Consider the following 26,539-nt stretch of genomic DNA (forward strand, 5'->3'; position numbering starts at 1 on the left):
TCTCAAAACGGAAAGGGGGAGCTACCCTAATCCTTGTGGTGTGGGTGCTCTGAGTATACTATCATGACCCTCCCCCTCTACAGAGGAGGAGACTAAGGCTCAGAGAGGTTACATGGCTTCCTCCAGAACTCAGCAGCCACTGAGTAGTGAGGGCAGGCCCTTCTGACTCACGGTCCGCTGCTCTCGGGTCCTCCAGAGAAGGGAGCCTGCATGCAGAGCTTGTCGGAAGCAGACTTGCAGTGCCTGGTGTAATTTCAGGGGCTAATTCTTAGCCAGCTGCCAACCACAAGCACTAACTAATGACAGCCTGGCCACCCTAGCACTTATGCTGCAAGGCATAAGCAGCCCCAAACAGATGTTGCCCATTTACCCCGGGGTTTCCTGGTCCACAGGGCAATGGGGTCTGGGCTGACGCTTCTCAGTTTCACACCTAACAACCTGTGTCTTTTCAGGGAGAAAATCTGGAGATGTGATCATCCACTTAGGCGCACCCCTCAGTTGTTTTCCGAGGCCTTTCCCACACGTGATCTCATTCGACCACCTGGACAATGTTCGCGACACGTTTAATTGGTTCTTTGAAGATTCGTGGGTTTCCAGGACCAACCTGTTCAAACAAACTACCTCCAGGAAGGGACAGCACCTTGAACTTTTATTGGCTCACACCTTGGCAGTAGTTGGCAGCTAGCTGAGAATGAGGCCCTGAGAAAGGGGAACAGGATTGGGAGGAGTTGGGGGAGGTTCGAGAGGAGAAGCAGGAGAAAGGAAATGGGGGCAGCTGTGAGCCGGGGCCAGAGGCCCACCTCACCGTTTTGCAGAAAGAGGTCCTAGGAGGGCCATTTCCCTGCCTTGCCCACCCACCAGAGAGACCAATTCTACCCCAAGGCCAAAGGTAGAAAAGTCTAGAAGAAAAAGAGAAGGGACAGGAGAGACGGGAAGAAAAGATGGAATAAACCAACCATCAGAGGCTCTTCAATCTTAATCATTTTATTCTACAAAAACTACTCAATTGAAAGTGGGAAAGCTAACCGAAAAAAAAAAAAAAAAAAAAAAGTTTAATATGTTCTTTCTTCCATAGCAGCAAGCTTTTTCTAACAAGCTTTCTTTAGTGCAAATACTGTAGGCTTGGATTACAGTAAAATAACAAAACAACAGAAAACACCACCAGAGATGCTTCAGAGCAGAACTACTCCTCAATTTTCAAAACTATACAAAGATTTTTGAGCTCGCAGTCCTGCCTGGAGAGGCCTATTTAGAAGCCTTTCCAATGGGACCATTTCACCAATACTTAAACAAAAAAAACAAAAAAAAAAAACAAAAAAAAAAACAAAAAGAAAAGAAAAGAAAAAAGAAAAAGAAAAAAAAAAGGATGCTCAGAAAGGTAATTAAATTCCCCATAGAGCTATGACTCTTGTACAACCTGTTTCCTCCAGGATCTTATAGCAGACTTTACTCCACATCATTGACAGATCTCAAATACAGATGCACGAAATTTATGGTTTTCCACTATATACCAAAATACGATATATACATCTCTCGCTGCAGAAAAGACACCCTGACACCTATTCTTTATACAAAGGCAAATATTTTCTTCCTCGATATCAAGTAACCACAAACTAAAATAAATGGAATAAACGTTTAATCACACAGAGAAAATAATTTTTGAGGAACGTTGTATTCTCTTACAATATAGACTTCTTGGTGACCACTGTCCCCAGAGGAATGACCATCCGTCTTTAAGAACAGAACCTTTTTATACAGTTTATACAGCACATGTCACAAGTCATTTTAGAAACAAAAAAAAAAAGCATCATTAGCCTAAATTTAAAAACAAAAATGAAGAAAGAGAGGGAGAGAGGAACTGAGTACTTTAATGCTGTTTCTATTCAGGCTTGGTACAACACAAAGATGTAAACATTTTAAATAAATAATAAAATAAATGTCAATTTCTTCTCCCCCTCCCCTTCCCATGCCCCGCTCAAATTGACCCAGCCTTTCCTGAACACATCAGCACTGGCCAATTAAAACCCTCTGTTAATGTATGGCCCAAACACTAGAAGCATGAGATGTCAAATTAGTAGTGGGATGACTGAGTTTTCTTTTTAAAAGCTGCAGGAGGCACACTTGGAAATGTAGGCACGCACGCACGTGTGCATGTGCACACACACACACACACACACACACAACCTGTCAATAAATAGTGAGATGCTGGCTTTTAAGATAAATGCCAAGAAGACTCAACAAGCAGAAAGTAGCAAGACCCTTTTACTTAAGTTTTTAAAGGAAGTTACACACATCACGTATCCTATTGGTCCACAAATTCTAGAAGGACTCAGGTTACCCCTCCAACCTTCTGAGGAGTGCAAAGGAGCACATGACAAGGGAGAGGGAAAAGAAGTTTGGAGGTGGGAGGGCACTGTGGGGGATGGGTCTTTGAGAACAAACCTCCGACTGAGGGCAACCTTGCCTGAGATCTTTGAAGACGGACCTTCTCACCTCTAAGTGTTTTTGTTTATCCATTACTTGGGGGCCTTTAACAGGGGATACCCTCGCCCCTTAGTCTCATCCTAAAGAGGGTATATTTATAAAAGTGCCTAATACAGTGCCTGGCACATAGTAGGTGCTTATTCTTTTCCTTCTTCGAGGGGCTGTGTGATATCTGATCAGGAAAGGAGATCAACCTGAAACATGAGATTGCAGGAACATTTGTTGGTCCATCAAGGGGAGAAAAGTTCCATTGCCTATGGCGTCGAGCCCTCCCTTAGACTCAGAGCCCAGTGGGAGCAGAGAAGAGACTCTTGTCCCCAAAGCCTGAGGAAAAGAAGCCATAGCCTCTGATGGCTCCTGGCCGAGATGCTTGTGTGACTGGCCAGTGGGCGCACCTGGCCTTTCTCACAGGCAGAACAATGATGTCTTTCTGCAAACTTCCCCACGAAAGCTCTGCGTGCAGCTGGCCCCGGCTATTTCCTAAGCTTCACCTGGGATCTCCTCTCTTTCCTGTGTCCGCAGCTGTGTCCCTCCACTCAGCCAGGAAGAGGACGGATCCCAGAGAGGCCAGCCAGGTGGCCACGAGGACCGTGTGTTTCACACTAGCCTGTCGAGGCGCGCCTGCCCTATGCCGTCCCAGAGCTGCCTGCAGCCCAACTGGAGTCCACACCAGCTGCCTCGCGGCTGGGGACACAGGGGAGGCCCAGCAGTTCCCAGCTTAAGCACCAAGGCGCCCCCACTGCAGCTGTTCCTTTAGTCGGAGCCACGGGAGGAGAAAGCAGGCCTGGAGTCCGGTGATTCTGGAACAATGGGGTGTGTGCAGGAACTTCAAGAACAAGCCAGAAGAAGCCTCAGCTAACTGAGGATATGCTCATGAGTTAGGTGTGAATGGTCAGCCTTCCCCCAAATAACCTCTGGCTTTGGGGAAGCCAAACCACCTCCAAGAACAAAGCCGGGGGTCCTGAATGGGAACACAGCTTAGAGGCCTCTAAAGCCCTGTGAGGTGGTGGTTTTTCCCTTCTGCTGGTCCCAAAGCCAACACAGCTTGAAATCTGTACTAAGGCCAAACGCTATCCCAGGAATGTCCAGCCTGGCCCCAAGTCACAGATTACGGCCTGCCTCGGGATCAGTGCTGTGCCAAGGGGGGCACAAAGGGACTTTCAGAAATAAAACACCAAAAAGCAGCTTCATTTAGGAAATATATATAATATATGTATATTATATATATATATATATATATGCAAAAAGAAGCAAATAGCTCCCAATTGGCCACAAATACCACTTGAGATGATTAAGCCCTTCAGAGCAGAGCGCACCCCAGTTTTCTTTGCCCACCTCCTGCGTTTCCTGGCTGACTGCTATTTCTTTGGTTAATCCAAAGCCAGAAACTCAATTGCCCAATCTAATGCCCCGCCCAGAACCTCTGGGAAATCGGGAGGGCAGCATCATAGCCAAGGAATGTGGGAAATAACATTTTTAAGGTTTTTTGGGGGGGAAAAATCCTTTTTCTTTTAAACTCCATTCTCTGCATGGCTTATCCTTCCCCACATCACTTCCAGTCAGAGCGGGCTGCATGTTTTAAGCATTTGGCGGCTCCATTCTGCATGTTCCATTTTAGTGCACAGAGGAGGGTCAGGGGCATTAAGTCAGGACCCGCCCTCGAGGCCTGGGTGTGTGAAAGGAACAAGTGAGCTAATGTGTCACAGCTCTCTCTCTCTCTCTCTTTCTCTCCCGAGACTAACTTTGAAATTTAACCCCCACTGGGTTTGATTTAAATAATATCTATATAATTTTAAATTATCATACAATGATCTCTAGAGCTGAATCACAACAGTGGGGTCTCTCCCAAAGCACTAGCCCAGCAGAGGCCAATTCTAGAAGATCAGCCAGAGCTTTGCCTTAGGGAGAAAAAGGCTCAGAGGGGTGGGAGGCAGGGCCCTCGTTCAGCTGTGCTCTTGCAAGAGGCCAGGAGGACCTCCGCCCCCACGCCCCGCCCCCTGCAGTGGGAAGCAATACATCTCATCTCTGATTTCAGCAGCCCCCAGGAAGGGCATGAAAGCCCCAAGCCTTAGCAACAGCTCTGGGCCAGAGGTTCACAGCTGGCTGGCTGGACCTGAGGAGCACACTGGGAGGACACGGTGTGGAAGGGAGAAAGCACTCCATCAGGTAGCAGATGATGACCACAGAGGGCAGAAAAGGCCTGACATCTCACTGAGAGGCGAATCCCACTCTGCCTCCCCTCCTTCCTCCCCTACTTTTCCCTTCACAGCAAAGGTGCCTTCAAGGCTTGGGGAGGTGCCCCCCCCTCCCTGCCCCAGGCAGCAATCTGGGGAGGGCCCAGGCCCACGCTCATTAAATTTCTGTGGGTGGCGTCATCCTGAGAGCCAGACCGGGGATGGCAGAGCCAATAGAGACTTGGGAGTGCTGTGCGGTTCCTAGGGAGGGACACCTCCCTGGTCTAGTAGAAGGGTCCAGGGGCAGGATGGCGAGGCAGTAATTACAGGAGACGTCCTGCTCAAGACACCAGGTCAAGGGAAGCTGGCTGGGACACACCTGTGTGGCTTGTTGGCACTATTCCTGGCCTGGTAATTAGGCATTTGGCAAACCCAACCTGTGCCCCGGCTGTCTCACTCACACCCTGTCTTCTGGCCAAGCCGCTCCTCCAAAAGTTGTCTCCAAGGATGGGCAGGAAGGGTCCTCCAGGCCTCCCAGTGATGGCAGCATCTCCTTGAGAGCTCAGGGAGCCCTGCTGGTGGTTCTGGAGATGGTGGTGGAGCGGGGAGCATCAAGGGAGGGAAGGTTCTGTATTGCACATTGACTGTCCCCTTCTGGACAAGTCGGCCCCAGCAGAAGAGTCAGTCACCTGCTGCCCCATCTCCAGAAATGAAGAGCTTTAATATTCAGACCACCCCGATGAAATGTCATGGCAACTTTGATAAAAACCAAGAGGAAGTAAAATCGACACTGGGGAGAGGAAGGGGCGAATAGAGGGAAGGTGAAACCAAAAGGCACTGAGCATGCTTGGTGGGGCGGGGAAGGACACCATCACTCCAGAGACAGATCGTAACAAAGGGACAGGAACGGTCCACACCAGCTTCAGGCTCTTCAGAAGCCAGAGATATGCCTGAGTCCACTGAACCAAATTCTCCAAGGCTTTTCAAGACATAGGATTCACTTTGCAAGATGAACGAGGGAGGAGGTCCCGTGAGTTCTAAGAGATCACCAAAAGTCCTCAACACCTCACCACCAAATCCCACCTGGGTGTCCCCAGAGCCGGGAAGCTCTCTTCTCTGGTAGGGTCCCCCTCTTGCCCTCATGGCCCTGGAGTGCTTGAAGGTGCTGGTCCCTGGGAAGGAGGCAGTGACGAGGACCCCCTGGGAGCTGGGTTACAGAGCCAGCAGAGTGGGGGAGTTCAAGGAGTCTGATGACTGGTCCCCACTGCTACTGCTTCTGCGGTGTGCCTTGGAGCAGGACTCGGAGGGTGACGCAGGCGACTCCTGCTCCAGGACGCTGGGGTAGGTGAAGACGAGGTTCGAGGTGCCCGGAGTGATGGCAGGTGTGGAGGTCACCACGATGGGGGTGTGCAGGGGCTCCTCCCCATAGAAGCCCCCAGCAATGCTGATGGGCTTGATGACAGAGCGCTGGCCCTTGTCCAGCCCGGCCGATGAGGATGAGGGGCTGTCCTCTTCCAGGGGCTCCTGCTTCACCACGACGGCACCCACTCCGCCGCCTCCACCGCGCAGGGGCTGGAGCCCAGAGGCTGGGGGGGATCGGCGCTCCTCGGGGCTGATCTTGCACACGGGCCCGTGGGCCACTAACATGAACTCCAGCTTTTCCTTCTCCTTCTGCAGCTCAGCAATCTCCTTCTGCAGGCCTGACTTCTCCTCCTCCAGCTCCTCTGTCTCCTGCAGGGGGAAGAGAGGTGTGTGAGGGATAGGAGCCTGCCGGGGAGACCTGCTTGGGGTGGGGGTGGGGTTGGCTTCCAATCCAGGTGAGAAAAGGAAAACCAGAGCTGTCCCCAGAGGACCAACTGTGCAAGCAGCCCGCTCACACCCCTGGCCACGGACCCCACTGGCTCTGAGTCACCTGGTGGCTCAAGATTCCTTTTATGTCCAAAGCTCCTGAGAAAGGAGGAGAGTAGGCTCGGAGGAAGGCTGAAATGACACCACGACCGAGGGCTTACTTTGTGCCAGGCACTGCAGATCAATCCTCCAGAAGATTTCTAAAGCAGGCATCATCAATCACCTCACTTTGCAGATGAGGAAACTGAGATTCAGAGAGGTCTTGTCATTTGCCCAGTGTCACAGAGCAAGCAGGTTACAGGGTAGCCCAGACTTGACCCTGATGTATCTACTCCAGAGTCCATATGCTACCAGGCTCTACTGCCCCGCTGCCAGGACTGCAGTTTCCCAGGAGGGGGGAACAGTGAGGTCTGGAGGGGAAGGGAGAGCAGCATGCAGTTCCCTGCACCACAACCCCCCCCCCCCGCCCCCCAGTCCTTCTCATACCCCTTCACCCCTGTCCAGCCTGCCTGTGGATGCATAAACACTAAACTCTACGCTGCACACACAAGCTTTGGACAGTGCCAGCCTGGCAGGAAGTTCTCCATTAGTCCCCGCTAAATCGTCACCGCCCCACTTCCCTTTTTTACTCTAATTTCTGAAGCGCGTGCTTCGGGACTCACAGAACCCTGGGAGAATATTCCGTTCAGTCCCTGTGCTTTAACAGATGAGGAACCTGACAGCCTGAGCAGGCGAGGAGGGTGGCAGGGTCCCGTGGCGAGGAGCTCGGCCCCCTCCCTCCCTTTGGTACAAAGCCAGAGAAGCAGCAAAGCACATGGAAGGAGCAGGTATGAAAGGTGACAAGGCGTGTGTCATGGCCTCCTCCCCACTTTTCCCCTAACACAGATTCCCGTTCAAGAATGAGATGATGTGGGCCAGAGCTTCGCTGAGCAGAGTACAGCATATTCCACAGTGAAAAAAAGTTTCCATCTGTCTCAAGGGTCTGACGAACGTCATGAGCTTATGAGAGGTTTCCTGTGGAGGATGTGGCTCAGGGGCCTGGGTGGCTGGGGTGGGTGGGGTGGCGGGGGAGTAGGGTGTGAGGCTTCTGGGGGAGGGAGGGAGGGAGGGGAGGAAAGCGGGCGGCCCGGAGGAGGAGGGGCTATTCTGGGGCTAGTGGTAGGGAGCACCCAGGGTAGACTCAAGAGGACCTGGCCCCTTAGAAGGTTAGTGGTAGGGAGGACTCTCCTGGGGGAGTCTACCCAGGGAGTACTGATCACTAAGGGATCTCTTCACCTAGTGACGGAGAGCTCCCGGTCTCCCACCCGATGCTCACACACACCTCCACGGGACATCACTACAGGCTACATGGAATTCACACAGTACACATTCAATTCCCAAGAGCTCTCACTCTTGGACAAAGGGGACCTGAAGCAGGTGGATGGTACCTGGGAGCATTCGAGAACGTCATGGGATGTGTAAGGTAATTTGTGATTTCCAGAGCCCGTCCCTGGCTGGTCATTGTTAAGGACTGCCAACAGTCTCCCTCTAACATTCTGCTCAGGAGAGTTAGTCCTGACTTTGGGCTTCCTCCACATGCCATTCAGCCCACCTTGCAGGGCTAGGCTCTGGAGGGAGTTATGTGACGTTGGTCAGGTCAGGCTTTGAGAGGGAAGGGCAGGGCCACAGCCCCCCCAGGTGTGGGCAATTAGGCAGCAGGGGAGAGTGACTCACAGGGCAGAATGAGGTACCAAGGTGACAGCTTCAGGCTCATAGCAGAGATTAGGAATCCTCCTGCCCATGAAGGATACGAGAAAACCCCAAGACAGTACGACTCAGCTGGCACATGACCATCTCCATGAGACCCAGATTGCTTCGAGACCCCCTCAGACTGCAGTCTCCCCCTGTCCACACCAGCTAGCTTGGATCATTCCTGCTGGTGGTAGGCATGGGGGCGGCTGGAAGGCTGGGAAGTAGCCCCAGAGGGGGCAGGTCTGGGCCTGCGCGGGCTCTCAGGGCCTAGCAATACCAACACTCTGTGCCATCCCTCACCCAGGGGCCCCAGCAGGTCTGAGAGCAGGAGACGCACAGGTGTTGGGTCCCTGCAGGCTGTTGAACTCCCTCTCTGGGCCCAGGCTGGTGCCAAAGGCCAGCACTCTCCCCCAATCTCTACTTTAATCAGGGCAGTGCTAAACCTATGTGCTCAAAGGAAGGAATGTTTCTGTCTGCACTGACTCATCTATACAGGCCACTGGTGGGCAAGGAGAGGGTGGGAGGCCAGGAGGCCTGGGGCCCTAGCACGTGCCCACCCAGAAGGGCCCCCGGCCCCTGCGGAGCTCCTTACCGCCTGCAGCTTCTCCGTCAGCTCCCGGCGTCGGTTTCTGCACTTGGCTGCAGCCAGCTTGTTCCTCTCCCTTCGGATTCGACGTTTCTCCTCCTCTTCCGGGGACAGCTAGAGGCCAAGGTCAAGGATCATGATTAGGTTTGGGTAAATGGTTCCCTAGCTTTGTTTCCTAACTACATTTTAAGAAACTCTTCTGGGATGGGTATGGGGGGGGGGGGGGAAGGGAGAGAGGCGAGAGGAGTGTGGTTGGGCTCAGCAATTCTAGAATATGCGCTCCCTGCTGTGGCCACCCGGGAGGGCCACTTAGAGCTGAGCCCACCCTGGAAAGTGACAGTTCCAGGCTTGAGGGGGAGAACAGGGCAGCAACGTGTCAAGGACTCAACAGCCCAGACAAGATGGTAGCATTTATCATGTCAGCCCTGATCCAGGGCTAAGGCCAGAGAGGAGAAGCTGGGGTTGCTCCTCCCAGAGTCCCTTCATACCAGCCAGGCCTGGCCCCACCCACTTACACAGCTTCTCCCAAACCCTGGCCAATTACTCCTCCCCACCACTCTGCCTACTCTGCAAGCCTCATTATCCCCATTTGGTTAAGTAGCTCGGCCCAGAGTAAGAACCACTGGCGGGAGGGGGGGGGGGGGGCGGGAGGGGGCTGGGGGGGGGGGGATGTTCTATTGCCAGAAGGTGGGCCATGGATACCACCCGGCTTCCAATTCCTCTACCAGCCCCAGCGTGCCAGTGGCTCACAGTTCAACCTGGAGGGCTCACTAGTGTGCCTGGCACAATGCTAGGCTGGACAGGACAGGCAAAAAGGAGAAGGGACCCCCCAGGCACATTAAATCCTGCTGCCCACCACCCGCATTCATTCAACAAATGAGAACCTTCCATGTGCCGGGCGTGGTTTGAGAGGTTGGAGATTTATCAGAAAACGAAATGAACAAAAATCCCTCCGCAGAGCGTTTCATCTAGCTTCTTGCAAGGAGGCTAGTTGGGGGCCTGTGACTCATGCCCCCTGGGCAAGAACTCTGCTCCACTACATAGGGCTGAGACTCTGTTCACATACAGCCCTTCCTGTGACCCCAGTGCCCCTCAGTGCAGGCAGAGGTGACAGGAGGAGATGGCTGTGGGCCAAGGCCGAAAGTAATTCCGAAAGAAAGACCATTCTGCGCAGTTCTCAGACACTGATAGCACACCTACTGCGTGCCAAGCTCAGTACTGAAGGCTTAGAAGATTCTTAGAGGAGTAAGATCTGGGTCCTACCCTAAGGGACAACATGGGAAAAAAGCCGAAGCCACTTTTGGAGGGGTGAGAGAAACTGTCCCCACTGAGAGAGGGAGGGAGTCACGGACCTGACTGGGCCCAGGTCAGAGTCCCCAGGGCTCCCCACAACCCTGCAGGTCTGTTGCTGTGATATCCTGAACAGCAAAGCAGGGCACAGCATCGGAGAGGACAATCCCATCTCTGTCTACACTGAGGTAACCCTATGGGCCCAACCAAGGTGCCAGAGCCCCACATCAAATTCTCCAAGCGTTGGCATGAAAATGTGCCAGGCAACTCCTTGGACACGAAGTCCCTCTGAGGCATCAGGCCACCTGAGCACAGAGAGGCTCGTCACACCTCCTCAACTTTCAAATCCACTGCCCACCCTCCAGCAGTCAAGGTGTGTGGCTCAGGGGGGAGGCAGGAAGCCTGGCACGCTAGGGAGACCTACCAGCCTCCTGGCACCTCAGATCTCCCAGGGCTTCGGCTGAGCCCTGCCTCGTCCTGCATCTGCCCCGGGGACCTCCTTCACACCCGGGATATCCTCCTCATGTTCCTTCACCTCCTCCATGACCTCACCTCAAGCGATTAAGAACCAGACCCAGTTCCCCTCCCGCATCAGCCCCACCCTCATTGTGCCTCTGCCCCCTGCAGTGGTCTCCAGGTGGGACACAGAGAGCACAGGGTCTGCCTCTGGGAGTCCCCAGGCCCCTTCCAAAGACCTGGTCTCAGGGTCCCATACCTCGTCCCACCTCCACCTCCGTCCTCACGCCCTGTCTTCAGCCCCGGCCTCTGAAATCCTCTGCCTCCCCTAGAGAGCCAAAGGCTCCACATTCTCTCTTCTGAGAGGTCTAAGGCAGACTGGAAGCAAAACACGGATCTGGGGGCGCCCGGGTGGCTCAGTCGGTTAAGCATCCGACTCTTGGTTTCAGCTCAGGTCATGATCTCCCAGTTGGTGAGTTGGAGCCCCGCGTCGGGCTCTGTGCTGTTGGTGCAGAGCCTGCTTGGGATTCTCCCTCTCACCCTCTCTCTGGCCCTCCCCCGCTCACGCTGTCTCTCTAAATAAATAAACTTAAAAAAAAAAAAACAAAACCACAAAACCCTGATATGACATTTCTGTGTTGCCATGGACAAATCACCAAACCTTCTAAGCCTCAGATTTCCCATTTAGAAAGTGGAATTATTGGGACCTGCCCTGCCTTCCAAAAAGTTTCTGTGGTGATCAGATGAAGACTCTGTGTGAGGGGCGCCTGGGTGGCTCAGTCAGTTAAGGGTCGGACTTCGACTCAGGTCACACGGTTCGTGGGTTTGAGCCCTGTGTTGGGCTCTGTGCTGACAGCTCAGAGCCTGGAGCCTGTCTTTGGATTCTGTGTCTCCCTCTCTCTCTGTCCCTTCCCTACTCGTGCTCTGTCTCTCTCTCTCTCTCTCTCTCAAAAATAAATAAAAACAAAAAAGAATTAAAAACAAACAAAAAGATTCAGTGTGAGGGCCCTCTCTAACCTAGAAAGTGCTAGAAAGAAGATGGAATTCCGAGGTTCCTCTCTGAAGCTTTTTCTGAGCCCTGGAAGAATCCACATGAACCGGAGATCCACAGTGCACAAACCTGGCACCTTGGCCCTGTGTGGGGACTGGCTGCCCAGCTGAGGTCATGAGGCCACTTGGCTGCGGCTCTGAATACTTGCTGCTTCTAAACTTGTCTCAACCTGAGCCCAGCAGAGTTACCGAGGGCCTGCTGGCCCCGCCGCAGCCCTGCGTTCGGGATTCATCACGCAAAGGGCTACCAGGCTCACCCTGAGGCCCAGATAGGGCCTTCATCCCTCACTGACGAGGGGCAGAAAAGATGAAGACCTTGTTGTGGTACATTTCAGCCTCCCTCCCCCTTTGGCTGCTTCCGGACCGCTTTTGGCCTCCTGATTAGCCCAGAAGTCTCTCCGCTATCTGTAAGGTATGGGGCAACGTGGGGGAGCTGTCAGCATAGGAAGTGTTCAGGGGTGGTGACTTCAACGCGGTTAAAGCTTGAGTGTGTCAGCACCACCAAGTTCCCACCCACAAGCCACACACCCTCTGCTCCCGGCCTCCTCGGGTCACCGCCACTGGCCTAAGAGGCAGCCTCTGGGCAGGCTTGGAGCAGGGCAGTGAGGCACCATGTTGGCTCTGGGTCACAGGTTCCTCCCCCTGGGGGAAGTCAGGAAGGAGGAAATCAGCTTCGGAGAAAAGACCCTAGGGCTAGGAACCCAAAGAGCCACGGTTCTAGGATGCTACTCCCCAGGCTTCCTCCAAGCTGCCAGATGATTGTCTGAATTCCTAACTGATGTGGGACAAAATGCTCCTGGCTCTCTCCCTCCCTCCCTCGCCGAAAAGGAAGGAAATCCTCCAGACAGATTGTCCTAAAGGCATGCCTAGGGTAGTGCGGTGGGAAAACCACAGGGCTGAAGGTCAAAGGAGGTAGATTCCAGTCCTGGCTCTGCCACTAACTCACTTTAGTGAGAGGAGACAGGCCCCTTCTCCTTTCTGGACTTCTGTTCCCTCATCTGTAAAATGGGGACAGAGGGGAAACTGGAAAAGCTGGTCTCCAAAGTCCCTTCCAGATAGAAGCTTCTCAATTTAGTGTGGGCGAGGCCCAGAAAAGAAGGAAGAGTGCTCAGCACATCTTGCTTTGTGTCCTGCTAGTTCAGGAATCCCTCGCAAGACCAGCTCTTACTTCGGGGTCACTTACATAAGGGGGGGATCCAACTCATCGGTGACTAGAAAGCTTGACACCTTGGGCTCCTGAAGGAAGCGTATTTCATAAAGGACATTATGATCACTGCTACTGCAATATCTACAATTACGGAAAGCAACAGTGAGGGGGATATTGGCCATCTGCCCCCACAGCAACGGAGAGCCAGTGTCTATTACTCTCCCCCTGCGCTGACTCCTACCATTAGCAGAACAAACCAGCATGTAGTGGACGCAAGGCCCCGCTTTGTCCTCAGAGGAACAGAGAGCCCATGAACGCTTCCAGTGTCTCGGAGTAGCGACCCTTGTAATTCTAAGTACCCTGGGGACTGCTGGAACTGGATCCGTGATTATCCACAGGGCACCATGTTTGAAGGTCCTTGTATTGGAACACTGTGGACCTGGGGTCTCAGAGTGGAGGTGGACAGTGGTGGAAATGGATAGGATTGATCCTCCAGGCTAATATCTCATTTGAAAAAGGGATTTCACCGCTAAAGTATCTTCCCTTCCCTGGATCCATGGTGGCATGGTATTGGTAAGAGAGCACTGCACAGGGAATCCAGGGAATGGGTTCCTGTCCAGACTTCCCTATTCTCTTGCCAAATGGCCCCAGGCATGTTTGTCTGAGGCTTCGGTTGTGTCATCTGTGAAGGGGGACCGATGGGGCTCTTGGAAGGCTCACTCCCTCTTTTTATGCATGATTCTGACCTCTCTTTGGGGAATCGGGGGGCCCATCACTACCCTGGTTCACTATTGATACGGACGACATACCTTTTCGGTATGGGTAGATGGTGTCTAGAGAGCACGGGCCCGACACTTTCTGGTGTCCCTCCCTGCCAGGCTGACTCCTTCTCAAAGCTGAACCCTTTGAGAATAAAAAAAGCTGATGCCTGACTTCCTCCCCTCACACGCAGTCAGCTAAAGCAGCTGAGCAAACTCCGAAGACCCCAGCGTCCCTGCGCTTCTGGGACGGGGATTCCAGGCACCCGAAATGGGCTCCTGCTGCGAGCCGGAGGCCCTGGACGACACCGAGTGGGCCTGGAGGGCGACCCTGCAGGTCGGCTGAGTGTTTCACCGGCCACAGACCCTAGGGGACGATCAAGGGCTAATCCAAAAAAAGCTCCCGGCCAGAGTTTCGTTGGCTGCTTGTCCTGTGGCTTCGCTGCCAAGGATCAGGGAAGGACACCACTGTAGGCAGGTCCTAACAGTCCTTCCCATTTGCTGATACCTTACCACATGCAATGTGTTTTCACAATTGTGATCTCATTTGCATGGCAACAAGTCCTGGCTGGCAGGTACCATGATCCCCATTTTGCAACTGAAGAAACGGCGACTCGGAGATTCTAAGGGACATGAGCAAGATGACAGAGCCGGGCCTGACTCCCCGGCCCCCAGCTCTGCTTCCAATGGGGAGGGTCGCGCGCCCCCGGTCCCCAGCTCCGTCTTCTCCCCAGTGCTCACTCCCAGACCGCTCCCCCAGCTCCCCACCATTCCACAGAAAAACACTGTGCGTTTTGAGGCCCGGAAAGCCACTGACGAGGCTCCTTTACACTGATCTGAGCCGTACCTGCTCATCTCTCCTCCTGCGGCCCACGGTGGTGCCTATGGTCTTGATCACGCCAGGTCTCGGGAGCGCCATGTGCCCAGGGACGGAGGCCAGGCCCGGCAGGGGGCTGTAGGGGTGCGAGCGGGGGTACGGGTTGGACATGGAGGTGATCACTGTGGGCTGTACCATCCACTGCAGGTCCTGGCTGGTGGTGATGGCGTTGATGGTGGGGATGAAGGCGCTGCCTGAGCCAGGCATATCTACCCGGAACTTCTGAAATGAGGAAAAAACAGTATTGAGCCAACAGGTGCATAATGGAACAGGACAAGCGGAGCCAGGAGGCGAAGCAGAGTCAGTGCTTGGGGGGGCCGAGGTCGGAACACTGGGTGGGCTTCCCTGGACACCCAACAACCCAAGAATCAGTGGGATCTTAACTACTCCTGAGGCCCCACGTCAGATCCGCTCCCCGGAGGTCCTGGCAACTCGCTCCCCAGGTGGCTCGTAAGGGTGTGGTCATACCCCAAATGACTTCGAAGACAGATGCGGCCCCTAGCCACTCAACACTCAGCAGGCTAGCTCTGCACCTGCAGGAGCGCAGGCCTCCTACCCGGCCTCACGAGCCTCTGGGTCACCTCCAATTAGTCCCCAGGGTACTGGGGCTCGGGACCCTCTGAGGACATTGGCACACCCATGGGTTGCGTGGGTGGGGGGCAACAAAGATCACCAGGAAACTTATTGTGCCTGCTTTTGTTACTTTCTGAATAGGTTCAGGATGGGGCTGGGACCCCATCAGGGTGAGACCAGGTCCAGGAAAAGGTGTCCTCCAACTAATGAGACTGCAAGGGTTAGCATCTGTGGCCAGACCTTCCTTCTCCTCGCCCTTAACCGCCATCTTGCTTGGGGCAGACACACTGCGTCTCTCCCTACCTACCTACATATCTATCTGTGTTCATGTTTGTGTCTGTGGGAAACTCTTGTGCTGCTAGCTCAGCGTTTTCTCCCTGTCTCTTAATTCATGCCCAGACCAAGTTGCAGAACTCTCTGGAACGTGCTGCAGGAAGCATCCTATTTAGAATACAAGATGATGACAGAGTACAAACACTAAAATGGGTCAAGCTCCTCTTTCTTCAGAGCGACTATTAGAAAGTGAGGGGAGAAAGGAAGGGCCTCCCTGCCCCCGCAGCCCACGGCTTCCAGCTCCTCAGGGGAAATCTCCCCTAATGAAGCCGTCATCCTCGGGTGACCCCCATCTCCACTCAAAGGAGTTCTGCAGCTCCTTCCTTCCCTAATCTGGTGGGTGACGAGATGAAAGCAATGAGAGCACCTGCTGAGCACTTACTAAACGACAGGCACCATGGTAGTGTTTGACCTAAATTATCTCCTTCATTCTCCCTCTGAGGTAAGAACGACCATTATCTCCACTTTAGAGGCAGAAATTTAGGCTCAGAGAGATTGAGTAACTTATCCAAGGCCACATGGCTCGTACGCAGGGGGGTCAGGATTCAAAGAGGCTCTCAAACACGGTGCTACGCAAGCTTCCGTAGTGTTGCTTTTTGCTTCCTTGAAATCCAGACCCAAGTGCCGTAGCCACCCCTGCTGCCCTCAGGGTGTCAGCTCATCCCTGTCGACCGCCCCTCTCACCCAGGAGGCCCCACAGGTCCGATCCCAGATGAAATCGTGCTATCACTGGCACAGGTGCTATAGCTTCCCTTCCTATCTTGGCCTGGTCAGACCAACCAGGAGTACAAGTATTAGCAGCAATGGCGGCTGCCACCACCGTTGCCTTTGTCCCCGGTGATGACACGTGGGTTCCTGTTATGCAAGTAAGTGGAGCTTAGAGCATCTCACTGTAACTGGGGGAGCTGGGGACCCCTCCTTGCTCACTCCCCTGCCGGCTGCCTGACCCCAGTCTGGGTGGTGGCACGTCTCTGCCTCCCTTCCCAGACTGCCCTGGGGCCCGGGGGCAAGGGCGTTTTGTGAAGAAAGCATGACCCAGCACGATGGATTCTGGGATTGGGCGAAGAGAGCTCCAGTGGGATGAATCGTGAGACTCGGTGAAGTTACCAGTGGATTCTGGGATACTATGAGAAGAGCTGTCCAGTACAATGGATTCTGAGTCACCTTGGAAGGCAAAGACGATTCGGCTTTTTATCAGGAGCTGCCTGAGCTGGGTGTGCGTGTGTGTGTGTGTGTGTGTGTGTGTGTGCGCGCGTGCGTGTGTGTGTGTGTGTGTGTGTGTGTGTGAAGGAAGGAAGGAAGGATGCAGTGAACAAGGAAGACTCCAAGTAGGAAATGATCTTCAAGGAGAAGAAAATGGACAACTCAGCTGGGCCTCTGAGGAGACAGAGGATGGAGAATGCGTGCGCGTGGCTAAGCGTGCGCAGAGGCACGCAAGGCCCAGACAGCTACGCTTCTCTTGGGCCGCTGGAGGGGAGCGGGGGGGGGGGGGTGTAGAGAGGAAGGTGGTGGCAGGAAACCCTCCACCTGGAGCCAGGAGGCCCGGACGGACACCTTCGCGAAATCACTGAGGACTTAGTTCTCCTGTCTGTGAAGAAGAATCTGAACACCAAACTCGCAAATCACTGTCACGATTAAACAAGTAGCTCCTTAGAATCACTGGCTATAAAAGGCACTCCGGTGGTTCTCCACCGAGGCTGCGCGTTAGAACATTCTGGGGAGCTTTCTAAAAACACCAAGGCCGGAGCCAGCCTCGCCATTAGGGTTCTAAAATAACACGTCCGGGGTGGGGTTCTGATAAGGTGTTTTTTTTAAATGCCTGGGGAGATTCTAGCGTGCAGCCAGGGTGGAGAACCGCCGCTCTGAACCAATGGAAGGCCGCATCGTCATCACGAGCAGCACCGCCGCCGCGGTCACGCATCACCACGGTGCCCGTGCACTCTGCTTGGGGCGGCTCCAGGAAAGACGGTCAGCTTCCCACTCCTGGGAGGCACCCGGCATTTTTATTCCATGTCTCTCTTCAGGTCAGGTTCTGGGTCTGAAGGGCACCTGAGGCATCCAGCATGATGGTTCGATGGGACCCTCCACCTCTGTGAGGGAACTGTCAGCTTCTCTTTCCGGATGGCACCCAAGAAATCCACTCCTCATTCCAACAGACAAACAAAAAGCTCCTCTCTCAGCCCATGGGAAGCAAGCAAAAACCCTAAAGCACAGCTCGGAGACTAAGACTCCTTGGGAGTAAGTGGACGACTCTCAGCCCCTCTGGGGGCTCTCGGTCCCCTCGCTCTGGTTCTACAGAATGTGCTCCCCGGCCAACAGCCAGATTGCTTGCAGCAATGGCTTGGTCTAGACAAAACAAGACAGCCATAAAAACAAGGCACTAGGTAATGACTGCCTCGAAACGCATGTACAACTTGTTTCAGAGGGAGGTAAAGCCATCTGGATAACACACTGGCCCTAGGAAAACAATGTCCCATCCCCACAGGGGACTGGGGCTGTGATAAAGAAGGCTTTTGTCTCCTAGAGGAGCCTCTCTGAGACACTCACACAAGTTTAAATGGGTTCTGGCCGATGTGACTTGTCTCAGCTCCAAAGGTATTACTCAGAAAGCTACACCGGAGTAGGAGAGATGAGGTGAGGCTAGGGGGTCCGTGGTCCCAGAAGTCAGCCTGACAGTCTTCTCTGCCAGCAGACCCGACCATCAGTCAAACATCGTGTTGGGGATAAGTCATGGTGCTCTATGGAAGGGTTAATACTGAGCAGAAACCAACACGGGGTTTCCCAGCTGTGAGCACTGGAACACCACGAGCCCTGCTGCAGCACCAAGTGTGTGCTGGGAGGGGTGGGGGATACAGCAGGGAACCCAGGATGTCACTTGAGTCCCCAGGGGGGCTCTCCAGCCCCCTTGGGAGCTCCTCCTCCAGGGACGGGATCAAAGATGCTGGACGGCTGTGTGGCATTCCAGCCTGGCAAAGCCTCCAGATGCTTTATTTGACTGTGTCATCCTGTTGACTTCTGGGTGGGCAAGAATGCCTATAAAAGGACAAACTGGCCCCCACCGACCTCCTAGAGCAGAGTCTGACGAACATTTGCTGTAAAAGGCCAGATAGTAAATATTTTAGGCTTTGTGGGTCATGCGGTCTCTGTCGCAACTACTCAACTCTGCCATTATAGCGTGGAAGCAGTCACAGACGATATGTAAACAAATAGGTGCGCCCATGTTCCATTAAACCTTATTTACAAAGACACGTGGGTCATAGTTTGGCGCCCCCTGTTCTAGAGGCCCATCCCCTCTCCAAATGCTCGGGGTGGTGGGCGGGGGGAATAAAGAGAGGGAACAAAAAAAGCCAAACACAATTAGAACTCTTCCTTTAACCCAGGGAGTCTCACTCAGACCCTGAAGCCGAAGTTCGAGCCCTTACAAGATTTGTTGTGTGTCTCTGGCGTCATAAAGACCCTTCTTTATCCCGAAGCACCTATATTTAAGGATGCCACGGGGCTGTTCAGTCCCGCTCCCACAGCCTGTTTAAGAAAGACAGCTCAGAACACAGCGCCCTACGGCCACCAAGCTTCGTCGGGTCAGAGGGGTCCCTGCAGCCTAGCACTTTCTGATTTGGGAAAATGACCTTCCTGAATTTTACAGCTAGGCCTTGGATTCAGAAATGAGGGTCAAGAGCAGTCTAGGATCTAGGAAGCACAAGGGTCTAGGAAGCAGGGTGTGGATTCCCATTTTCCTGAAGACACGGATGGGGTTGAGCTTATCTCAGACACTCCTGAGCTGGGCACAAATGGCATTTGAGATGGAAGTCAGGGGCGGTGTTGTCGGCCAGGTATTCCACCATCACATTGATTCTCAACTGGGCCCCCAACCACTCAAGCCACGAAGCCCATGAATACCTGTGACCTGTCTCAGCAGGCAGACAGGTAGGACTGTGCATACCTGGAAATGGACTGGGTTCTTTCTCTTAAGAACCACCCTCCCCCTTTTTCTTTTCTTTACATCCCCAGCATGGGAAAAGAAAAATTCCAAAATCTCCAGAGACTGGCTCAGGGGAAGAGGACAGAGTGAGGGCAAATGTTACCTCATACACCCCAGAGCACAACTGAGGTCCAGCTGGACCCAAATGCTCTCTATTTTTATTAAACGTGTCATTTTCTCCAAAGCCTTCTATATGGAATTCAATCAATCTTCACAGATTCTGCATTTGGTATCACTTTGACCTTTCCGCTCTGAAGAAAGCCATTTGTGTCACGATGGAAATGGTTGCTAATAACTCATGATTTCCCCACATTTTACATGAACACTCTCTCAGGTGATTTGCCTCCCGTCAGCTTCCTCTCTTTCCCAGGCTCGCTCAAAGGAACCACACTCTCCCCTTCCTCCTCTGAACTGCCAGGGTGAAGCAAACAAGGGAGAGAAGAAAAACAAGGGACAGGAGAAAGCGACTGATACAGAGTTACCTGTCAGGGTCCCCAGTTTCTTTCCTCCCAGGGCCCTTCTGGCCAGAACCCCCCACTCCAAAGCACCGGGTGAGGGTGGGAAGGGTAATGCCCACTATTCCATGTACCCCTTCCGCACTCAGTGGAAGGGCATGGCATCTGATATTCCCTTTAACTCCAGCAGGGTGAGAGTATGGCCAAGTCACTGCCAGTGAGATGGTGCTGGGCAAGAGAACGCATATCTTCTCTTTTTGGCCCAGTGAGTTGAAGAGGGATAGAGTTACCAAGCGGGGTTTGGAACAGATCTATTTGCCTCAATCAAAGCAGCTGCCATCATGTTGAAATGCTGTGGCCATCAAAAGATACCACATGCAACATGGATGAGACATGTCCACAAAGTAATGATGCTATTTTTTTTTCTTTCTTTCAACAAATAGACCACAAAGTTAGCTTCCTGAGTTCTCAAAAACCAACACCTTATTCCTGTTTAACAGAGAGGAAGAAAACCTAAAGTGATAGATGGCCAAAGTGCCTACTTTGGTGTGCCCTCTCTTGGTGCCTGCTCTCACAGGAAGACTCTTGAGATCAAGATCGAGACAACTCTGGGTCATACTGTGCTTTGGACCCAGCTGGATCACCCAACCTTCTATGTCAGACTTGATTCCTTACATGTCACATCTTTTGCTAACTTCCAAATATCAAGCTCACCCTCAAAGGACAAAGATTTGTTAGCAGGGAGGGTTTTCAAAAGGATTTGCTGAAGACAATTCCAAAAGAGGGGCATCGTAAAACGTGAGTCTAAGAGCCATGGCACTCAAAGAAGTATTTAGTCTCCTCAGTGAATAATTATGAAGGGGACCACAGGGATTTGGATGTGTACTTCTGGTGTGTTTGCATCAAGATACAAACGAAAAAAAGAAAATGAGGCCCCTAACTTTACACTCACTTTGAATAATAAGGCAGGCAGAAATAAAGTAATGGCAATGCACTCAGGGGCCTGGACAGAAAAATTCAGCTACCCTCTCAGACAATACATGACTGCTACTTCACCCCGCTCGCTTTGATGAAAAACTGACGCTGACTTCCACCATCAAGAATCAGTAGAACAGACAAATTCCTGGGATAACATTTCGTTTGATCCTAATCTACAACATCTACAAGATCAAAGACAAAGGGGTGGGCACCAAACCCTTCATACATACACCTCCCACCTTCCAGCCAATTCTGAAGACCACCTCCCCCCCCCCCCCCAAAATTCCCAGTGTCCTGATACAAACACAGCAAGAAAACACGCCGTGGGAATTTGAAGACATTGTTCCTGGTTACCCAAAAGATCAGACAAACATCAAGACAGGGAAAGAAAAAAATGCACTCCTTTTTCAACCAGGTTTTATTTAGAACAAAACAAAATTTCTTAAGAAAACTGCATCTCAAAGTCAGGCAGTTCCTAGCTAACCGCCTTTAAATATATGGCATTTATTTGTCCTGAATTAAAAAGAAAAAAATCCTAAGAATTCCGAAAACTCACCAAGTTAACACTGTCTGGGGCTGGAAAAATACATTCCCCAGACAGTTCTTCTAAGAATGTCCCGTAGGGGGCAGTAGAGAGGTGTGATTGGGACTGACTTGGGAATCACAGTCATTTCTGGTAAAAGTTCTTTGATGTGAGGAATGTCCCAGCCTGGTACAGTTGGCAAAAGTTCACTCCGGGGAATTTTGTGTGTGTGCATGTGTGCGTGTATGTGTGTCTGTCTGTCTGTCTGTCTCTTGGGAAAGGGCGGTTGCCAAAGAAGAGAGCAAGTCTGGTATTCCTTGATTCCAAAGAGGAACTGTCCCTCTTGGTTTATTTTCACGTTATCTGAGGAACAGACAAATGGCAGCCTTGGAAAAGTCCTAGATCTTGTTTTTGTTTTGTTTTGTTTTGTTTTTTTCATTAAAAGGGGGCCCAGCTGATGAAAACAAGTTATGAAATGACCTATGTTTGTGTAACTGGCTGATTGCGTAATGCTCAGGTCCTGAAACCGTAATAGTCGAGCAGCCAGGCAGGGCATATATCTGGGAGGTGTTTTCCTAGGAAAGTTAGGGGAGAGAGAAAACAACAACAATAAAAAGAAAAGGCCAGGAGGGGGAGGCGTGTGCAACTATTATTGACAAAACAAAATCACCAATGTTTTGAGATTAAAACTATAACTGGAACAGGAAATATTTTTCATGCTTCGAGTTCCTGCCATATACACGAAGAGTGGTTTTAACAAAGAATTATCTGCCCCCCACCCCTCTGAAGTCCCTGGAACTCATGGCCATGTGTTAAAATCAAGCTTTATGAAGCCAGAGATAAGGTTCTGGGTTGAAAAGACAGCAACAAACTTATCAGGAATATTAGACCCCACAAACAGAGCAGGAAAAAATAATATTCACTTGCCCAAAGGAAAACCAGAGAACCCTCTTCTACTGAGTGGTCTACTGAGATACCACAAAGGAGGAAGACCCCACTAAATGCCAGGAAAGCCTCCCCATAAAGGAAGCTGAGGGAAATAAAGTGATTACAAGTTGTATCTGGTATGTAATAAAGTTACCTTGAGCCCGTAGGGTCATAGCACAGACTTGCGAAGTAACAAAAGCCTCTCAAGTCAGTCCTGAGGACCACAGAACAGCTTTGCTCCAAGTTGGAGAGATGATGGAAAAACCTCCCCCCTCCACAAGACCCCTCTCTCCCCCCCTCCCCCCAGAGGCGGACAGGCTGAAAGACTTGTCCAGAGCGGCATTACCTTGCCAATCCCTCTGGTTTGAAAGGCACTTCACTCAAGCTGCTGGGCCAAACAGGCAGGCGTATATGCGAGAACCCATGCACTAGTTATTACTAATTGCAAAATTCTCATGTGTTACAGCATGCTAGGAATTAGCCAACAGCTGCTTTTTGCTTCAGTAATGAGGCCCCATTACACCCTGCCGGACCGAGTTCTCTTCCTTCTTCCTCGCACTGGTTTCCTGTCTGATTTTCTTCCAAAACAGGGAATTGCCTCTGCTCACATCCTGGGCTCAAAGCCCTAGTGACACAGATTATTCAATCGGGGCACTGATGTCCGGTCTGACTTCCCATTCAGGCCCCAGGGTCTGAGCAAAGCCAGGCGGCGAGATTGTAATATTGCAGCGATGACTGCCACAAAAACAGCAGCAAAAGGAACAGACAAGATATCAAAAGACCTCTTTGGGATTCCGGGAGGAGGAGAGGGATGTTTTGGCGTTTGTTGAATTAAAGAGTGAGGGAATGGGCATATAGGACTCCAAACCGTGGCTTAATGCTATTTGGATTCAATAAAAACCACCACTGGGAAGGGAAAGCAAACAAAATCACCTTTAGGACAAGATTGAAAACTCATCGCCTTGGTGCTCATTATTAAAGGTGCACTGAATGTGCCCTCAATGCACAGACTAGGTCTTCTTCAGCCGGTGCTTAGGGAGACACCAGGGGAGATAGAGGAAAGACACAGAAAAGCCATTTGGGGGACTCACCAAGTATTGGGAATCACTTTGGACAAGGTATCCCTCTTCAGATCCTAAAGAGAGCCATGTTTCCATTTTCTGGCAGGGTCCACCCCTCCCAGGAGCCAACCCCAGCCCCTCCTGGCTGGCTGGCTTCTGGAGGCCAAGGCCACTGCCTTACCGGACCAACTCTTGGCTGCAGCCAACTTGGCTAGAGACTCCACAGATCCTGAGGGAGATGGGCTTCAGGTAGTAGTGGCCTTGTTTGTTAAGCCAGCTCCCTCTGAAGCCTGGGGGTGGGCTGGGGGGGGGGGGCGGGGAGTGGCTGCTGCCCAGTGCAGGCACCCCACTGGCACCCCCACCCCAGCAGCACCTTTCTGGTATTTATAGACACAGATCGCAGGCACAATCCTTCCAGCGCAAACCAGTCCGGCTGCTTTAGAAACAAGTTGTTTTTCCGCTTCCAGAACCACCCAAGAGCCTAAGCAAGGCCTCTTCTTCCCCCACCCCCACTTTTCTCTGCAGGCGTCCTTGCCCCAAGTACCCTCCCAGACCCTCAAGGCGCCCCTTCTGGTGGCAGTACAAGCTCCTTCTCTGACCCGAACAGAAGATGGATGGGCACGGGGGCACAAAGGCGCAGGCCCGGAGCCTATCAAGGCTGACCTCCTCCTTCCTGACCTTCGCACCCTATTCCCAGGGCGACAACCCTCGCTCTCACTCTGGATTACTTGAAGGAGCCCAACCATGTTTCCGAATCCCCAACCTCTTTCAGAAATTAAGACTGATGGGGAGCAGGGGCAGAGAGGGAGAGGGCTTTCCCACAAGAAGAGTCCTTGGATGTCGGGAGGGGCCAGTGAGTGCAAAGATTTTTTTTTTTTTTTTTTTTTTTTTTTACCCACCACGGAGAAGTGAAGGGGGAGAGGGGAATGATTTCTGGGAGAGGAGTTAACAGGCTCCCGGGAAGGAGGGCTGCAATTCCAGGAGCTCGTCTGGATAAGGTGTAGCGTGAGGGAAAAGGTTGGCCGGCTCTTCAAGCCCACTACCCCGCTCCAGTTTTGTTTGTTGGTTTGTTTTTTAAGTGACGGGGGAGAACGGTGGGCGGACAACACGAAAATCCAGAACCTACAACGGTGACCCCGTAGGAATTTTCTCGCCAAGCCAAAAATGGGAAAAGAAAGCAAAAGAGGCAGTGGCGGAGAGAGGAGGGCGGGGGGGGGGGGGGTGGTCCACCCGCGCCGCCAGGTGCACCCAGGGCCCGCACCTACCTGCTGGCCGCCGCCGCTGGTGTAGGACTCGGCGTGCGCAGGTGAACCGCTGCTGCCCCGGGACGAGGTGTCAAAGTTCCCGGGATAATCCTGGTACATGATCCGCGGTGGGGGCCCGAGAGGAAACAGGGTGTTTTTCTTCCCCCGCCCTCGCCGCGGCCGCGCACCGGCTGCTGCGCGCTCGCTCCCTGCCGGCCGCGCCTCGGGCTCTAATCTTCACTCCCGGGCTTCTCCCCGACGGGTGGCGGGCGCGGACGGGGGGCGGCGACAGCCCGGGGACGGTGCCTCCCGAGCGCCTCGCGCGGCACTTCTTTCCTGCTCTGCGAGCGCCGCGGGACCGGCGGGCCACCCAGTCCCTCCCTCTAAAAGTCTGCGCGTCCCTCTGTCCCTCCCCTGCGCGCGCCCTCCCGCTCCCGCGCGCAGCCGGAGCCCGGCCGGGACGGCTGGCCGGATCAAAAACTGGAAATTACAAAAGAGCAGGAGCCCGGCGGGTCACGCCTGCCAGGTCCGGGGGCCCCCCGATTTCAGACAGGGCGAAAAAGGCGAAAAGAAAAGACTGCCGGCTGGGAGAAACTTCTATTTCCTCCTTTTAGAAAAGGAGCTGAGAATAAACTTCCTGTGGTCGACTCGCCGCCGGAGTTTCGGAGCGGCTCGGACACTTGCCGGGAGAAAGCAGCCTGCGCCCGGGGGAGTGGGGGGGGGGGGCGCGGGGCTCCAGCTGAGCCGGCGCTGAGAGGGACGCGGCCCCGCTGCCCGTGCCGCCGCTCCGGCGCCCGACTGCACCCCTTCCCCGGCGCCCGCTCCCGGACGGGCCGCCTCGCCCTGCCGCGCCTCTCTCCCTCTCTCCCGGGCCCGCTGAGCGCCGCTCACTTGCTCGTCGCTTCGCTCGGAGCCCCTGCGCTCTGCCCGAGATGAGTCACTACAATGGCACGAGTTCAACTCCACTCTTTATTCTCCAGCCCCTGTACCATGTGGATTCACTCACGTCAACCCCAGACTCCACCTTGCGGGGAGGAGCGCGCGGGGAGGCGGGGGGAGCAGGAGGAGGAGGAGGAGGAGGAGGAGGAGGAGGAGGAGGAAGAGGCGCGGGAGGAGGCGGGCACAGCGCTCCCCTAGGTGCCCAGGCTCCCGGCGGCGCTGACGCCAGCCGCACTCCCCGCGCGGGGAAGAAAGGCGGTGGCTGGGCAGGAGCGGACCGCGGGCGCTGCTTGGGGGCGCCGAGGCGGCCCAGGCCCTGGCCTTTCTCTACCCCCGCGCACCCCCGAGCCCAGCGCCCTTGGTCTGTTCCATTGGCGCACGTTGCCAAAGATGGTCATTTGCGTTAGAGGACGCGAGTGCGGGTTCCCTCGCTTTCGGGTGACGTGGAGGGAGAGGGATTCCCTCGCCGGCTCCCGAGCGCGCCGCGGCCTCCTCCCTCCACCGCCCGGGGAAGGGGCGCGGGGCGGGGCCCCGGAGAGCGGCCGCTCGGGCCTCGGCGCCGGGTTTTACAAAATAATCACAGCCTGAAGAGCGAGACGGGCGGTTCAGTGCGGCGCCACCGCGAGGCCGGGAGCCGGGCGCGCAGAGCCGCTCTCAGGGAGGGCGCGGCCAAGCGCGGTCGTCGGCGCCCTCCGCGGCGCCGCCCGGTGCAGCGGGAGCCCTGGGCGCGCGGGGTGCCCGCGCCGCCCTGCGGCCAGGCCTTGGCGGGGCGCGGCGCCGCCCGGCGGGGCCGACCTGCCTATTTTTCCCGGCCTGGCTGGCTGCCCACTGCTTCCCCCCACCCCCAATACGCTTCTTGGTTTTTGTTTGTTTTTTGGGGGTTTTGTTTTCGGCCCTACAATTAATCTGTTAGGGGTAGCCCTGAAGACAAAAAATTAACCAGTCAGGACATTCCGGCCGCCCTCCGTGTGGGACAATTAGGATGCATCTAATAGTAATCGGGCGTTAGAAGCAAACTCGACTGTTAAGAATTTTTTTAGAAATAGAGAGGGAGGGAAGACCGGGCGAGGGTGTGCCCCAACCAAGTCTTCAGCTGTTTTGGAGGGAAGTTCGGGGAGCAAGGAGT

The 26,539-nt window shown here is 53.7% G+C and overlaps 1 protein-coding gene across 2 annotated transcripts; it reads right to left on the bottom strand.

The window, feature by feature from the left end:
• Window positions 1–1,619: 1,619 nt before the first annotated feature.
• FOSL2 (FOS like 2, AP-1 transcription factor subunit) lies at window positions 1,620–25,433 on the bottom strand. Of its 2 annotated transcripts, none has more exons than XM_047852681.1 (4): window positions 24,496–25,433; window positions 14,372–14,623; window positions 8,830–8,937; window positions 1,620–6,389 (listed from the first exon to the last, which is right to left on the bottom strand). In XM_047852681.1, exons 1-4 carry the CDS (start codon window positions 24,592–24,594, stop codon window positions 5,871–5,873), a joined length of 978 nt encoding a protein of 325 aa, XP_047708637.1. In that variant the 5' UTR covers window positions 24,595–25,433; the 3' UTR covers window positions 1,620–5,870. The 2 variants fall into 2 exon arrangements, with proteins under 2 accessions (XP_047708637.1, XP_047708638.1); XM_047852682.1 differs by lacking the exon at window positions 24,496–25,433 and adding an exon at window positions 23,261–23,550.
• Between the last annotated feature and the right edge of the window lie 1,106 nt (window positions 25,434–26,539).

Source organism: Prionailurus viverrinus, chromosome A3 (genome assembly GCF_022837055.1).
Source record: "Prionailurus viverrinus isolate Anna chromosome A3, UM_Priviv_1.0, whole genome shotgun sequence".
NCBI lineage: Eukaryota > Metazoa > Chordata > Mammalia > Carnivora > Felidae > Prionailurus > Prionailurus viverrinus.

Excerpts from the sequence above, each read along its gene's own strand:
- FOSL2 (XM_047852681.1), bottom strand. The coding sequence starts at position 24,594 with ATGTACCAGGATTATCCCGGGAACTTTGACACCTCGTCCCGGGGCAGC. Across the intron at positions 14,624-24,495 it reads CCAGCGGCGGCGGCCAGCAG|AAGTTCCGGGTAGATATGCC; the intron begins GTAGGTGCGGGC and ends TCCTCATTTCAG. Across the intron at positions 8,938-14,371 it reads GCAGGAGGAGAGATGAGCAG|CTGTCCCCGGAAGAGGAGGA; the intron begins GTACGGCTCAGA and ends CTTGGCCTCTAG.